Source organism: Lepisosteus platostomus, chromosome 6 (assembly GCF_059453375.1).
Source record: "Lepisosteus platostomus isolate fLepPlt1 chromosome 6, fLepPlt1.hap1, whole genome shotgun sequence".
Taxonomy (NCBI): Eukaryota; Metazoa; Chordata; class Actinopteri; order Semionotiformes; family Lepisosteidae; genus Lepisosteus; species Lepisosteus platostomus.
Window position 1 is genome coordinate 25,046,037 of NC_142616.1, and position 16,621 is coordinate 25,062,657.

At 34.9% G+C, this 16,621-nt stretch overlaps 1 protein-coding gene across 2 annotated transcripts in view; it reads right to left on the minus strand.

Annotated features, from left to right (window-relative positions):
- Positions 1-16,621, minus strand: part of inpp5a (inositol polyphosphate-5-phosphatase A) — a 145,729-nt gene that overhangs the window by 101,275 nt on the left and 27,833 nt on the right. For both annotated transcript variants that reach the window (XM_088635021.1, XM_088635022.1), the window contains exon 2: positions 888-929. In XM_088635021.1, the coding sequence (XP_088491147.1) occupies positions 888-929 (42 nt within the window). The remainder of the gene's footprint in view (positions 1-887; positions 930-16,621) is intronic.

Here is a 16,621-nt window from a genome sequence, read left to right on the forward strand (position 1 = left end):
CTGGCATTCTACATATACAGTGTGCATGCTTGGCTCAGATCTTAGGTGTTCTAAACTGAGAGCAAGTAGAAGGCACTACTCAAACGGCAAAGGGCTAGACTAGCAGTAGGTTTCAAAACCAGTTAAAGTGAAGGTCAAGAGCTCTGAGCCTGTCGGTCAAATGTTAGTGTGGTGTTCACACATATTTCTTTTAAAACGTGCAATAAATTTTCCCACACTAAAGAAACTACATCTACGGTTTTTATTATTCTGTGTATTACTGACACTATAAATTTAACAAGATGACAAAAAATGTGCATGCTCCTTTAACACAGAGTTTATGTGCACAGTGCAACACACAGGTTATGCAAATACATTCCCCCATCAAGAAAATGGAAAAAGCTGTGGTTTGTTTGATGTTTTTCTAGATCAAAGGTAAGAGAAAAATAGAAAAAGTGTTTTTCCAGGCAGTTTCACAAACTGAAAAAAGTTAGTCTATAAAAAAAACAGAACAGATATGATCCGGAAAATCATAAACTGCCCCAAGCCATACTGTATGTAACTACACAAGCATCGGTGCAGATGGTACTGACACCTGTAGGGAGCCGGCTGACATTCAGAAATCCCCAAGGCACAAATCATCTTGGCATTTGGACATTTGTACTGACCTGCTCATGGTCTAATTCAATAGTGCTGTGCTGAGCATATGCAGGTTAAAGCAAACTGAGAAGAGAAAGAATGTCGATGGCAACAGGCAGAATGAAGGAAGAGGACAGAGAGAAGCTTTCAAGCTCACAGAACCTCTGCCAATGGAAATGACGCAATCTCTAATCCAAACTGTAAAAAAAAAATCTGTGTACAAAAATTGAATTAAGTGAAATAAAAACTATTAATGTGTACTACAGTACCTGATAAAATTCTCGAAGCCATGTCTTCTGTAAGTTTTCAGGCTGCAAAAAAAAGAAGATTCAGTCAATTACAAATCCAGTAATATAAAATAACAGGACAATAGCAATTACTACTATTAATTCTTTTGGGTGGTGTTTCTATCCAAAGCAATTGATATATACATATACTGTATACATTTGCATCTGTTAACACAGCTGTGTATTCTACTGTAGCAGGTTGGGAGAGGTACCTTGCTCAAGGATGTAACAACAGTGTTTCACCTGGGATTTAAACCTACAACCTTGCAGTTACAAGTGAAGGACCCTAACCACATTTAGTATTTTATACAGATTTCTATTTCTGTGAAATCTATACAATTTACATGAATTAAAATTAAAATATAAATTAATATTGTACAGTTCATTGATGTTAAACGTGTTTGGATAAAGGACTCACCAATACAATTAAATTTTAATTTAATTGATAGAGTTTAATTTATTTTATTGGAATTTAATTTATAGAGCAGGGGATCAAAAATTCATTTAGAACATTTTTTAGTCTCTGCACTTTAAACAATTCAAAGAAAACAACAAATGAACATATTGTACACATTCAAACAGTCACCAATGTGATGTTATTAAAACATCTGTATGGAAATATGTTGAGCAATGTAAAGGGGGAAACATGTAACACATGCCTGTGAGAAATATTATCTGCTCCTAATTTGGGTTTTTACAGGGTATTGGGCTTACCTAACTGGTTACTGCAGCAGTTTAGCTTGTGGACTGCAGGGTTCAATGTTTCATAAGAAAACCCAATGACTGTGTCAGTGGCCTAAAAACAACTTCAGTCCAGTCTAATTGTAAGACATGAATGCAAAAGAATAAAACCAAAGTTGGGACTGGGACATTTACCATAAAAATTAATTAGCTTATTTGACCCAAGTCCTTAAGATCCCCACAGTTATCATTCCCCGGTGAAGTTCGAGCTCTTCAGTCTTCAAAGAACACACATTCTAGGTTTATATCATCACCACGTCCCAGACACCCCTACTTAACTGAATGTAGAGGCAGGGTCTTAACATTTAACAAACATATAAAATCAGACATTTACAGGCTATTTAATTTGAAGAACTTTGTGTACTAAATACATTCTGCCAGATCAAACAAGCAGCTATGTCCTTATAGTCACCCAAGGGTGATACTGGGTGAGTCATAAAAATTCTATGCCATGATGGGCTCTCTCGCACAATACTGTCCCTTTTTCTGGAGTCACAGGGAAAACAGAAGAGAAGAAGGGCATATTTTGCACTGTCTTCCTTCTGTGGGAATAGTTTATGTTTAATAATAAAATCAAATGGGCCTTTAAGATAAATCCCTGGAGAACATCGTGATAAACTTGCCAAGGGGGAAAAATCAATAGGGAGTATTCTCCACATTTGTATTATTAAAACATATATCAAGAATTAAATCAGTACCAATCTTTAAACCTTGGCAAATACTCTGTTGTATTACGAAACTTGCTACCATTTTGGTGTGACATGAATATTTTAGAAGCACTTCATTCCAACTTTAATTTTACATCAGCTTATACTATAGAACCAAAAGGCACAGTCCAACTTTTCAAGCATATGCTTACAGTGGTGAATTAATCAATTACTGAATCTGAGTTATCTGTAAATAGCAGGCATCAATGTAGATGTATATTTTAAAGGCAATGAAATGAGAAATATTCATTGGACTTTCAAGTTTTATGTGTTTGCATTGAGTTTTTAAAACTACTGGTTGCAACAAAAACAAAGTTTGAAGAAGCCCTTATTATGATAAGAGGAAAACACCTGTCAGCTTTGTTCTTTGCCATTTATATATGTATATATATATAAGTCCTTCATACTTTGGGTTCCTGCCTTTTTATCTATTTTGTCTCCAAAGCCTGCTGGACTGTGCTAGTGTCTGAGCTTTTTTATAGGAATTCAGAAAGACCAATGCAACAAAATAAATTGTGCTGAGCTTGGCAAATGACAATTTGTGTTGGATCAAAAGAATTCAAAGAACCATTTACAATTTAGGCCTGTTTTCTAAACTGAAGTTGTAACCATTTCAAAATATACAATACCTTTCATATAACCCATCAGAGAAAGCATGAATCATTTTAACAGACTGGTTGTAACCTAGTGAACACATTCTAAATTAGTGAATTATATGGTTGATAATTTGACACTGTTGACACTATCATTGATTGCATTTTTGAAAGCTTAAAAGAACAATGATAATGTTGATTTATTAGCCCTATAGAATTTCTTGCATTAGGAATTCATCTTTTCGCATACCCCAGCTTGCTCTCCATGAGACACAGACACAAAGACAGGGAGAGAAGCTTGGGGTCAGAGCGCAGGGTCAGCCATTGTACAGCGACCCTGGAGCAGTTGGTGTTAAGGGCCTTGCTCAAGGGCTCAACGGAGTAGGATTCCTCTGCCGGCTGCGGGATTTGAACCGGCAACCTTCCAGTCACAGGCACAGATCCTTAGCCACAGAGCTACCGTTCCACCCAAATTACTCAAAGACCACTTCAGACTACCAAAGTCTGTTCTATGTATCTTCTTCAGGGAATTTTAGGTACCTTTCCTGTAAATTACTACAAAAGTTCTATTCAGCAATGCTTGACAAAAATTACATATTTATACTTTTTGCCTCTCTCACAATAAATCAAGCAGGACATTCTCATCATCTGATTTGGCCATTAGCATACATTCTAAGCAGTTATACAGCCACCAGAGCTTCTCAGATTACACAATAAAACAATTTTACCACTCTCTATGTCACATACAATATCTGCATAATAGATGGGACAAACAGAATTCATGCTCCGCTCCCTGATCAGTTAATTAGTTTGATGGGTAATGTGGCATGCAAAATTCGTTGTGAGCCAGGATACACAGACATTAATCTCTACACTTGTTTCACATCTGCCAAAACACTTCCTAATAGGTACTACTCTATAATGGAAAAGATTGCACCTTTCAAGGCACAGGTATTTCCAAAAGTGTTACTAATGTTGTGTCCAGAAAAAAACATTTGTTCAGCCACTTGCACTGACACAATAACATGTGACAGGACTCCCATGTGCAGCTTCTAAACTGATACAGATTTAGAAAGATTTCCACTCTAACAACCAACATTCCCTGGAGGTGCCAAGTATGGTCACATTGCCCTACAGCAGGGATATCTTTTTTTTACTGCAAGGAAAAAATTAATCACCTTCGCTATGACTACCAGTTATTCTACTACAGAAAAGAAGCATTAACTCAATGTGTATGTCTCACTTCTAAGCTATTATACAGCACAGTTTCATTATTTCACAGCTGCAGAATTTCCCTTGGACTTTCACTAATGTGTTTCTGTATAAAATGCAGATTAAAGAAATGCCTATACTTGTTAATTATGCTTTAAGATGGCCAAACACAGCTTGATGGGTAACTTTTGCAAATAAAACGAAAATTTGTATTATGATTTTTCAATTCTTTTCTATTTCAATTCAAACCACACATGCTGTACAATAATATATAAAAGATGCTGAAATGTACATATATAGGTCTATATCTGTTAAATGCTCTAATTGAATTTTCTAATTTTACTAATTTTATATATTTTTAATTTTTTTAATTTCATTTTTATTGATTATTTTGGAAAAGAATACTAGCAGACTTGAGTCCAATTTTTTTATTTTCCAAAAACATTTTCTTAAATCCAAGCCAACTACATTGAATAAAAGATTTGTCACAATAAATTAATTCCAGCATCTTAAATTTAACATATGTAGCACAAAGCAAATATAATAGTCTTTACTTATCAAATATTCACAAGTGTGAAAGCATTAACAACAAGGTTAAAATGATCCCAAAGGGCAATTCTAATAAAACTTTTCTTTTTCTTAGACTCTCCTTTTTGGCCTTGTCCCTTTCCCTCAGCTTATCAAAAGTTAATTTCCTATTAATTAGAAATGTTTTGACATTGGCATAAGTTTAAAAATAACCCTATCCTCTGACCTACTTTTAACACGAGATCATAAAGAAACAGAGAAATAAGCACGATTAGGTTTCTACGCGGTATAATCCAGTTTCACTTTAATTACAATATTGTGTTCAGTTTGGAATATCCAAAATGGAACATTATTGAAGAACCTAAAGGACCATTAGATTGGATATTGATTACTGCTACAATTCTGCACTCAACATGGTGAAAAAAATTATTGAAGTGGGAATATGGAGCAGTAACATTAAATGTAGTTTCTTACTTATATGTAGCTTCTTATATACAGCAAATAAGAGAAGCTGCACAGGACCGTTATCAAGGGTCTATCACAGCTAGCGACAGGAGCAAGGCAGGGTACACCCAAGACAACGCCAATCCCTCACAGGGTACACGAATAAACACACAGCCTCACACAAGGCCAATTTTTCCAGATTTGGAGTATGGGAGGAAACCGAAACACCAGGAAGAAACCCACATGGGAAGAACATACAAACTCCACACAGATAGCACTCCAGGTCCAGAACTGAACCCGGGCACCCAATGCTGAGAGGCAGCAAGGCTAAGCACTGTGCCACCATGCTGCTCATGGCTTAATAATACTAATGAGTGAATTTGAAACTGCTGTAAAACTAATTATGACAAAAACTGTGCTGGGAAAATTACCTTAACTGTTTTTTTTTAATATTGACATTGTGACAATGTAAATCACAACGTGCAATTTATGCAAATGAACACATTAACAAATCTAGAAGCCAGCGCATACCATCTTGCATGTATTGTGAATCACAACTGCGAAGCATGTGACCATTCTTTACTTGTTACACAACACTTAATTACTGGAGCATCTCATGATTTTAGTTTTGACATTTTTTCACGCATTCTTTTTTCCAGAAAAGCCAGTGAATTGATTTTTTTCTACTAAGAGCACTTTTCTATGTCACGCTGGTTAGCTAATCAAAGACTTCAGTGATCTGCAAAGACTCATGAACACCACATGAGCACTCTCTTGCCCCACAGGTCTCTCTCACAAAATCTCTCTCGCTTCTGATGTATAAGAGACGAGATGAGCTTCTTTAAAAGTTAATGAAGAAAATGATTAGAAAGTTGATGAGAGAATAAATCTTTGCTAAGTAGGAGGACTTAAAAAAACCTTTTAATGTCCGAAACATATCAAGTTCTAAGTAGGTCATGATTTCAATCTATGAACAGGACAGGTGAGCTCTCACCTTCACTTTTGCCCTAACAATCTGCTCACAAATTAATATATGGTTGAATTATCACAAATACATGTTATAAAAAATCACCCTTATAATTATCACAGTAACTTTAGATTATGATTAGCAAATTCAAACTGGGGGTATAAATCAGAAACAAATGGAGATTCCTATTTCTTAAAAAACAAAAAAAAATGTCTATGAATGCAACTAGATTATTAAAGGCCAAAGCAGTCATATGAATAATCCAAATGTAATTTATTTTCATTTTGTACTTTACATAAAGGTGCTGAATTATTTTTAATTGTCTGTGGGGGAGTAAGTTATTAGCAATCTCTTTAAAACAATGATGTCAATGAGCAGGATCAATTCATTTTACATCCCTTATTTCCAACAGAAGAGGTTTTAGTGCATGACTCGGTTATTCAAGAAAAATGTCAATGCTGTCTTTTGGGTTTGCTCTTTTTGCTTAGCTTCAACATCCTAAGAATGGAATAATTAGTGAGGTTTGTTTAATCGAAAAACACTTTCAACACTTTTAAGTCTAGATTGGGTATTCAATAGGTCACAAGTTATTCCCCAAAATAATATCTACTGCCACCATTTTGCTGCCTTATAAATTTTCATTGATGACTCTTTGAAGACCCTGTTTCCAGTGCAGTACCACATGTGTTTTCAATATACTGGCTGTTTTGTACCTTAGTCAGTGTACTATACTATTTCATATAAAGTATTTTACAGCAGAGTATACCACTTCAGTGCTATACAAATTTGTGTAATTGTGCCATCATATTTTTAATGTTGTTCTAGAGATGAAACCAAAATATATGTGCCTTTTCATATTATTCTGTTTTTGAGACCTTGAGATGTACTTCAGTGTTTGTGCCTTTATGTCTGATAACACTATCACTATCAGATTTGAGAGGACATTTCCAAGTTGCTCTGCAAGAGAATGTGTGATTAACCCACTGATGCATCATTCAAAAAAGCATCAAACAGGTTAAAAAGTTACTTTCTTATTGCATTAAAGAAAGCAGTTTAAATGTGCTCTTGATATCAATTTACTTAATGATTGATTCAATATGAGGATCATACCTTATATGGCATTAAACCTAGCATCTGTATGGCATGAACTAGGACGGACAATCATTTGACAGAAAGAGTTTTATGTACAGTGTGGTAATTTATCTTCAGGACAAGTGAGACTGTGAGACACTGTCATAAAGATTTGTCTCTCTAGGTTACAGGCAATCTGACAAATTGTTCCAGCAGCAGACCAAAACCAAACCTAATAAGTACACACAGCAGATGTAAGAGTTTTTAAAGTATAAAACAAAAAGTGTTTTGAAAAGGTGAAAATAATCCCAACCGATTAAAATATAATGAGTTTTGAAAACACCAACTGAGTTTCTAAATTCTGATTCTGTTCTTTCTTTGCATGATTCTGGTATCGTTTTGGTCTTCTAAAAAGAGCTTTAAGACAGTGTTAAAACCTAGGGTTTGGCTCATGCTTGTGAACTGAAGTGCTCAGAATGATCCGTAGCCTTGGTAACTTTTCAAAGTCACCAAGTCATCTGATTTCCTTAAATACAACGCTTCTTAGTCATGCTACTCCAAATAAACTACCATTAGCACTGTAAGACAGGTTTTACATAAATGTGGCAGTACTCCTTAACAACAACAAAATGCAATGTTTAAAGGCTAAACATGAAAAAGATCAAATCACAATCCTCACATTATTGCCTATATGCACATAAAATAGAAGAATGACGTATTAACCAGGAAATGTCTTTAATATAAGGAAATGTTTTTTTTCTAAGATTGGATCACTGAAAAACTCAAAATCACTGAAAATGTAGCCAAAGGGTTACCAGCTTTTTAATCCACATTAGTCAGGTTTAGTGTTTGTGCTTTTGTGTGAGGAATTTCACACTAAGATGATTTACACAGATCAGAAAAGTATGGAGCAATTTTGAAAATCTAGACAAAAGTGATACATTTACTGCAATGCTGCAACTTGCAGTGTTTCTTAAAAAGGGGTTCCAAAGTTGTACTTAAGAAGTAAAAATTACTGTTAATCATTTTATACTAAGTATACTCTGGCGTAATTTTTTAAATGGTTTTCTACATTTTTCTTTTTTTATACAATGCGAGATACTTAACTTTCACCTAGTCGGTAGTTTAACAACTGTAAAAACTTCACTGACCTCCACGTCAGCTTAAGACTGCAGACGTAGGAGATAGTAGGTACACAATACAGAGTTCACATCAAAGAAGATATGTCACTACACTGCAACTTGCTGACATTATTCATCTTTGTATTCACCGATAACTATTAACTGTCGTATTCAAATTACTGATGTCTTTCTGTTGATGTTCCTTTTACACATTTACAAGACGCAAGGCAATATGAAAACCGAGCCGTGACTTTCTTGGCAATATTATTTTGTGTCTAAAGAAATATAATAAAAAACTAAATGGACTTTCATGTTGTTACAGTAAGAGGAGGCTCTCTGACCTAAGCAATTAAGCAGGCAGCAGCCCCAGCTGGGTTACTTGGTTACCTCAGTACTAATCTGGGATGGCACAGTGGCCTACTAATTTGAACTGGTCTTAAATTGGCAGAGCCACATCCTAAACAGTTTTAGACATCTTCACTGTGACCTGTTATTTCAGTGAAAATTATGAGCAGTGTCCTTCAATGCTGAGCATTGAGTAATCATCCATCAGGATTTCTCATTATGGAATTAATTAGAGCTGGGATTGAAAGGATTCAAAGGGCATTTAGAATTAACCTCAAAATGAGCCAGTCTACATTGGCTCCATTAACGATGACTGAAAACTATACTAGAGCAGTGAAACACAAGTAACAATGTGACTTTTGCCCTTAAAATGCTTGAATATCAGGCCTTAACCTTTCCCCCAAAATTAATTTTTACATATTTGACACGGAAACGTGAAAACACATTTATTGCAGTCTAATTTTTTGGAAGGAAGGCACCGTTATCATGGGAAATGACTCCACTTTAATATAGCACTTTAACGTCAATTACATTATACATGCTGCACTTAAAAACTTGGGACATATTTGGTCTTGAGAAAACATTCTACTAATAATTTTAAAATCCAAAGGCTAAGATAACACATCTTATTTATCAGCTGTTAATAAAGATAGCCATTGTGTATATGTATGTTATGTATTTGTAAAGACCCATCTTCAAGAACTGTTCTTCAAGGATACCATTAATATTTCCTAATAAAGCTGTCATTCACCATAATACATGAGATACATGAACATGTATTAACTTTAAAATAATGATAGTTACATCAATACACAAAACATTTTATTTCTACATATAGCCACAGTGGCACTCCTTCCTGTGTGTGGTTTTTCATAAACACCATACTGTCTTAATTTGAGAGAACCATTAGAAACAGAAAAGAAAGACAAAATAAAGTAAATGTCTAAGCCACTTAAGGATATCAAGATCATAACAAGACCAAACAAAATGCCTCGGATAAAAAATGCCCTGCAATGAAAAGGAAAAAAAGAAAGCAAACTTTAATGCCATGTATTATTGCAAAAACTTTGTTTATCAAGTGGAGAAAGCATTTTAAATGTAAAGTCCTTATTTCAGTTACGAAAAAACTTAAATTGGAGTGTAGTCCGCATCAAAACGATAATTACAAAGCCTCTGCAAAGACTATGAAATACTAACTACCAATTCTCGAAACCTACATTGAAAACTACATTGTGACATTATGGCAGACTATACATGATAGATTTGTACTGGATCTTCATTATTAAAACAGCAGGGATAACATTGGATGTCTAAATCAGTAATCAAAGCAGCCAGCACTCAATAGTGCCAATTTTCACTGAAATATAGGAGGTCTCCACATGTACATAAGAAATCTCAATTTCCTCTGTTTAAAAAGATATTCTGCAGGCTGTGTTATAAAACGTTCCCTAAAACTATATATACAAAATGTCTTCCAGAAAACGCAAATTAATGAATGAGAATTACCAAAATATATTATAGGGGGTAAAAAATATCCCTCATTTTCTATCATCTAAGGCTGGCAGAAAGAAAATGGACTTCTTTAAGCACAGGTTGCAAATGTTCATTACAGTGACAGAGATACTGTGAACACAGTATATTGTGGCTTTAGTATAATGGTGTTTCTAGTAAACAGATTATATGAATGTAAATGATGTGGGTAGCTAGGCAAATACAGAATGGAGGAGAACTTTCAATGGGGAAGCTGTGGCTTTTGATCACTTAAGCATGTTAAGTATGTCACTGAAACACACAGCATTGAAATAAGCAAAATGCATCTCTTGCCACGATACCCGAGAGATATCTGAAATAATTCTGTAAAGATAAATACAAACATATCAGACAGTACAGTAGCACAATTAATGAAAGCATTTAAGGTTTAATCGTATATTGTAATTTAATTGCAAAAGCGCTGGCACACCCGGGAAAGTTAAGATTGCTCACAAAACCTTGTCGTTCTTCACATTAACGAATCCTCTGTAAATTTGTCTCATTTAAGTCTTTGTCATCTGCTAATCTTTTTAAAAGGCAACTGCTGTCATGTCAGGCATAGCTCATCCAATCAACATGTGTAAGTATTAACTTGAGAAGTGTTAAAGACATACTGTTTCCAAGTAAAACTGAGTAAGAACTACAGTACTTGGCTTTGTAAATCTTCTAACATGTCTCTTCTACATTTCAAAAACAAGAAGAGGTGGGCGTTCTTTTAAGCTAGAGCCAGTGCTTTAAGATAATTACACCCTAAGGCTGAGAGCCTGTCTGCTGTTTCCTAAATCCTTTCAAGATTCACAAAGCTACAGTAATTCCAAGAATAGAAGCAGACTAAATCAATCCAAAACACCACTAGTTACCATTCTAAAAGTACTAGCAGAACGTTAGGTTTTATCGTAATTTAGAAAATGCAGAAGGATTTAGACAACTGGGAATGACAGTTAAAAAACACTTTAAGAAACACTACTTTCCTAAAAGCAAAGAAATCCTTTTTGACTTTCCCTCTGAAGCACTTGATAGTTATAATGGGCCCATTACGCCCCATAACGAAAACAGCCTTTTTTCCAAAACCAGATTTTCAATAGCCCCACTAATTAAAGGAAATCATTTTGACCAGTTGAGGATTTCCTGCAGGAGCTAAACTTGTCCCAGATTTTCTATTTTTACAGTTAATGGGTGGCTATTCTGAACAATATAAAATGGAGGAAGATAGAGGTCGTATGTTAAAAGTAAACCAAACAATAATGAATTTTAGCAAAGCAAATTATGCTTTCCAATACCTCAAGCAAGCTGCATCACCACATCTAAGGGATTATATTTTTGTATAAATATATACAAATACGTGAGTAAAAATATATTATAGGGGTAAAAGTGCAAATGTATATAGCACTTCAAAGTCTGTTTCTTTCTGCTTATTCTTATGCAATGAAATGAAAATAAGGAGCTTAGGAAGATGCTGATCCTGCTGTAAAGGGATTCCAAAAAAAGATTGAGTATGACTAAACACAGCTGAATAATTTCTCCCACACATTTTTAAGGAGCTTTCGATCTCAAATGAGTATGCTCTTACACGTTCAATATTAAAAATAAACTAAGAGCAGCAATTGAACTAATGAGAACAATAAATTCTCCAACTGGTATCAAAATTTAATTACTCGTGGAAATATGCAAAAAGATACAAATGCAGTAAAGTACAGGAAACACTTCTCTGAGTAATTGGATGAACATCTAAGGTACCTGTGTACCAAGAATTAAATATTAAATGTAACATTTCAACAGTCTTCGGCTACATTAATTGCACTGTGATCTCTTTTGGAGGGAGGGGAGAAAAGTAATACAAAAGCATAATAAAATAATCTAAAAGGTTCCCATTAGGAGTGAAGTAATTGCTTTTTTAAATAAAGGATGGCAAAGTTAATTTCTGGGATCCACCTGTTCTTCACTCATTAGTGTGAAAGCGAAACAGTTTTTTGGAAGGAAAGGCTCAAGAAAATCATTTTTATGTTAACACAAGTGGCGTGACTTATTACAAATTACACTTATTACAAATTCCAAACAATAATGACATCATTCTGTTATGTAACGTGTCATGCATCATGTGTGTCCGGCATGATTTTCTGCTATTAGATGCTGTGGGAAAACTACTTTCCATTCTCATAAACTATTTAAAAAACACAGCTTCTGGAAAGACATCTTGTACCTTTTTGCCAATAACTGTACTGGGGATAACAACCTGATAAAAAAAATAGCACTGTTTCTTCTTTCCAGCTTCTGGTAAGTCGAGGGTACCATCCATCCATATTCTATATCCAATAGAGGATCACAAGTGAGCCAGAGCCCATACTGGCAAGCAACGGGCACAAGGTGGGATACACCCTGAACAGGACACCAGTCCATCGCAGGGCACGCACAGACACTGCCTCAGAGCTCCGAGGCAGCAGTTCTAACCCCCCACACCACTGTGCCACTATTAATGATTTGACTGGAATCAGGTTTTCACTTAATTGAACTATATAAGTATATCACCACTGTTTTCACGTCTTTACTCATTACAAATAATAAATTACCTACATAACCCAGCGGTATGCAGCCCTCCAGGATTAAAAGTGAATATCACTGATCTAAGCAAATACTGTCTCAAGTTCTGTGGGGCAGTGGATTGACCTTCTCAGGTATCCAAAAAGAAGCAAATGAATTTTTTCAAGATGAAAGATCATGTATATCTTTCATCCTTATCATGCCAGTGAATAGCATTTACATTCCGATATGGTCACAGACATGAGAACTGACACTGTCTGACTCCAAAAATACAGCTTACTACAATTTCTGAAGTCTAACAATAGTTTGTTGAACACATACTCACTCTCTAGTTAGTGAGTTAGCATGTTTTAAGACATAGAATTGGAAAAAGTAAATGAAATACAAGGGAAATGCAGAATACTCACTGTACATTGATTCACCTTGCCATATTTTTTCTAATATTCCAGCAGGCTACAGTTCCTTGGAAATCCACGATGCAAATTGACATCAGTATGCCAATATGCAAACTCGCTGATCACTGTGTTCGGTCACTGGCTGAGTTGTTTGATTTGCTTTGCAAGCACAAAAATATTCTGTGTTGTGTATTTTGCCATTTAAAAAGCAACAGATTCAGAAGAGGGATTGTACTGTACACTACTAATATAAAAAAATCAAGTAATTTAACTATGAAAGATGTATTATTTATACTGCAACCCACATTGTTACCTTTTACGTCTACTGTAGGTATTCCTGCTGATTCTGATTTAGGGGTATCTTCAGTGGCCCCTAACAGACGCTTTTCACATGCATACTAGCATGTCAATGTATGTTTAAATTGAAAATGCTACCAGCTCTCATCACCTGAAACCATCAGAACAGTTCCTTAATACAAAATCAGAAAGAAAGCTAAGTAGGATAAAACTGTTGTAACAGAGAGTAAAAGAAATCGACTAATGAGAAAGAGCCTTAATTTGTGAAATGAAGAAGCAGTTTGTAAGGGATGCATGATACTGGTCTTTCATGTGGGCTAAATCACTATATTGTAGTTTGCACTATTTATCCTGGAAAGACATCAAGGATAGAACAATTATGAAGAATGCCATCAATGACACTGAATGTCAATCAATGTAATTTATTAAGTTAGCACAGTAGACATGAGATACATTAATAAAATAACACTATTAAAGCACAAAAAAAATCTTGCCTTGGTGTTGTCAATTATGGGGTCTAAGACAAAATCAACAAGTTCAAGTTTTCACTTTAAGAACCTTACAAATTTCTATCTTTCAAAACTCACCCATTTAGAAACTACAACAAAATATATAGTACATTAACCTCATTTTTAATAAGGCCCTTCGAAACAACAACAGCCAGACGGAATCACAAGTCTGCCCCACCTGACAATCACAAATTCACTAATTCCAGGTTTCACAGAGGTATTCTGAGCCTAACATGGATTTAAACAAAACATTAAGGAAGTCATTTGGTTGGTAATTAAGACAGAACATTACTGATGACAAGGAGAAATACTGCTGTCTGTGTTCCCTTGGTATTTGTTCATATTACATCATTTATAATTCATAAAAGTACTTTCTCAAAACAACAGTTCACAGAATCATATGCAATGTTATTCCAAATAAGGTGTTGTCTTTTGCTATAAAAAACATCTCAATACAGAATAAAAAAGGACCTAATGTTGTAAAATGTGTTTTAAAATGCAGACTTTTTTTTATTATTCATGACTTTTTCATTTTTCTTCCACTTCACAAGAAAAGCCAGAGGTGAGAAAAGTGTTTATTTTTCCAGATATCGGAAATAAAAAATGTTTAACTGCAATATTTTTTAGCTGTACAAATCAAGGTAGCAGGAGACCGACCATACCTTCTGTCACTGGCTAGGAAGTTACTATTTTTGGAACATTGGTCATGGAAGGTACAGCTGAACAAACAAGACAAAGGAGAAAAAATACAATCTCTCAAGCCTTGCAGAGATTTGTCACAGTGCTTGACCTACTTTGGAAACTGTAATCTAGACTTTAAAATGGTGATAAAACATTCAGTTTTGGGGGCTGCACATTAATTCCAAGTTAAAATACACTAATTTACATTTTCTTGCTCTTTCTTAAAATTTAATATAAAGATTTAAGTAATAAGTCCTAAAAAATGCATCATAAATTGGATTATGCCCTTGATTTGTATGAAAGTATTAACTCACAACTGCTGGAATTGTCATGAAAGGAGTTACTTTAGTTATTTACTCTCCTTTGTGAACAAGGCTGACTGTTCCACTACTAGCATATCCCACTTGCTTATGCTTTGAAATTTACATGTTTAATGTGGTCGCTTTTCTCTCAAAGGATAAACGTGTGGGTTTCCTTCACAAGGAATGCCAACCAAAAATCTTCTTTTTAGATAATGATGAATCAAATATATACTTGATATACAATGTAACCAATTTTTAAACTTAAGGTATTTATTGTATTTGACCTAGTACACTTTATTTTCTGATATTTAGTACATTTTAAAACTTTATACATATAGCTCAGGGCGATGACTTTAGAAAGCTTGGGTTTTGACACTTGTTTTTAACTTCTTTCATTTTCATGAGCAAGCAGCAAACAGGAAATGGTTAGAGACCAAGGCACAATCATACCCAAAGCTTTGTATTGTTTCCTTTATAATATTAAGCACACATTATGCTAAATGCTATAATGATGGTACACAATGGTGTAATAAAAATATACGTCTCTCTTAAGAATAAAAAGGATATGCAGTACTACATACATTTTAAAAATCTAGGGATCCCTCTTCTAGAAGAATAGGAAAGTAACATTTTTTATTCCTGAGCAGTGGAACTCCCAAGTCCTCTAAGTCAGGACCATGCTGTTATCTTCTTCAGCTGGACTACTTAAGACATCCTGTTTGTTCTCTGGTAAAGCAAATATCATTTGTCTGACACGAAGACATTTCACAGGCTATCACATTTTCTACATTTAGCTAATATCAATATAATTGGCATTTCCTGTCTGGGGCAAAGATGGGGAGGTGGGGAGGGAGTTGGGAATGTTTCTCAGAAGGTTGTGAAAAATTATTTTGTCACTGCATTTCTTATCCAGCAGACGGGATCACCTTATGGCAATGGACACGTTCAAAATGCAATAAAAGTTAACCTGCCATATAAGTGGACTACATATAAAGTCCCATAGCTGTATCCTAGTCATAACATCGGGAATAGATTATAAAATGATTATTGGGCAGGCCATAACGGAGATTGAAAAAACAACTAAAATCAATCATCACAAAGTCGTCAACTTTTTTTATTTCAACATACACATAAACTGACGTCTGATTCAAATACAATGTCTAAAGTATTGTGACTTAAACCAGACAAAAAGGGTATAATCTTCCCTTTCCCGCGGAACAAAAAAACTTTACTGTAGCACTAGATTAATACAATAGTTCTGTTTGCAATATCTATACTACATAATTCAAATTGATGGGACTAGCAAATACATGAATCACTAATGTTCAACCAATAAAGTCAAACGTAAGATGCCGAAGAAGAAACACAACATCCTCAAATCTAATTATTTTACTTAATATATGTTTTACACCTAGCGTACTTGATTAAATAAATACTTTGCAAGGTCTTTAACACTAAACTCTGGGACCTTTTTTCTGTTTCATGTTTTGTTTTGACCCCAAAACAATAGTCAGTACGGTTCACTTATCCCTGCCATGTGAGCCGTCTCAGCTGAGTTTTGCTGCCTGTAATATATTTCCCATGCCTGGGCTTGTCACAAAGCAGATTCTTCCCTCTGCTCCTGACCTCAAAGTGGCCCTTCTGTGCTATTTTTGGATATTTCCTTTTACAGATTACATTAATTTGAACTTTTAAAGAACCCCAAACCCAGCAGGGTACTTTCTTCTCCCGCCTG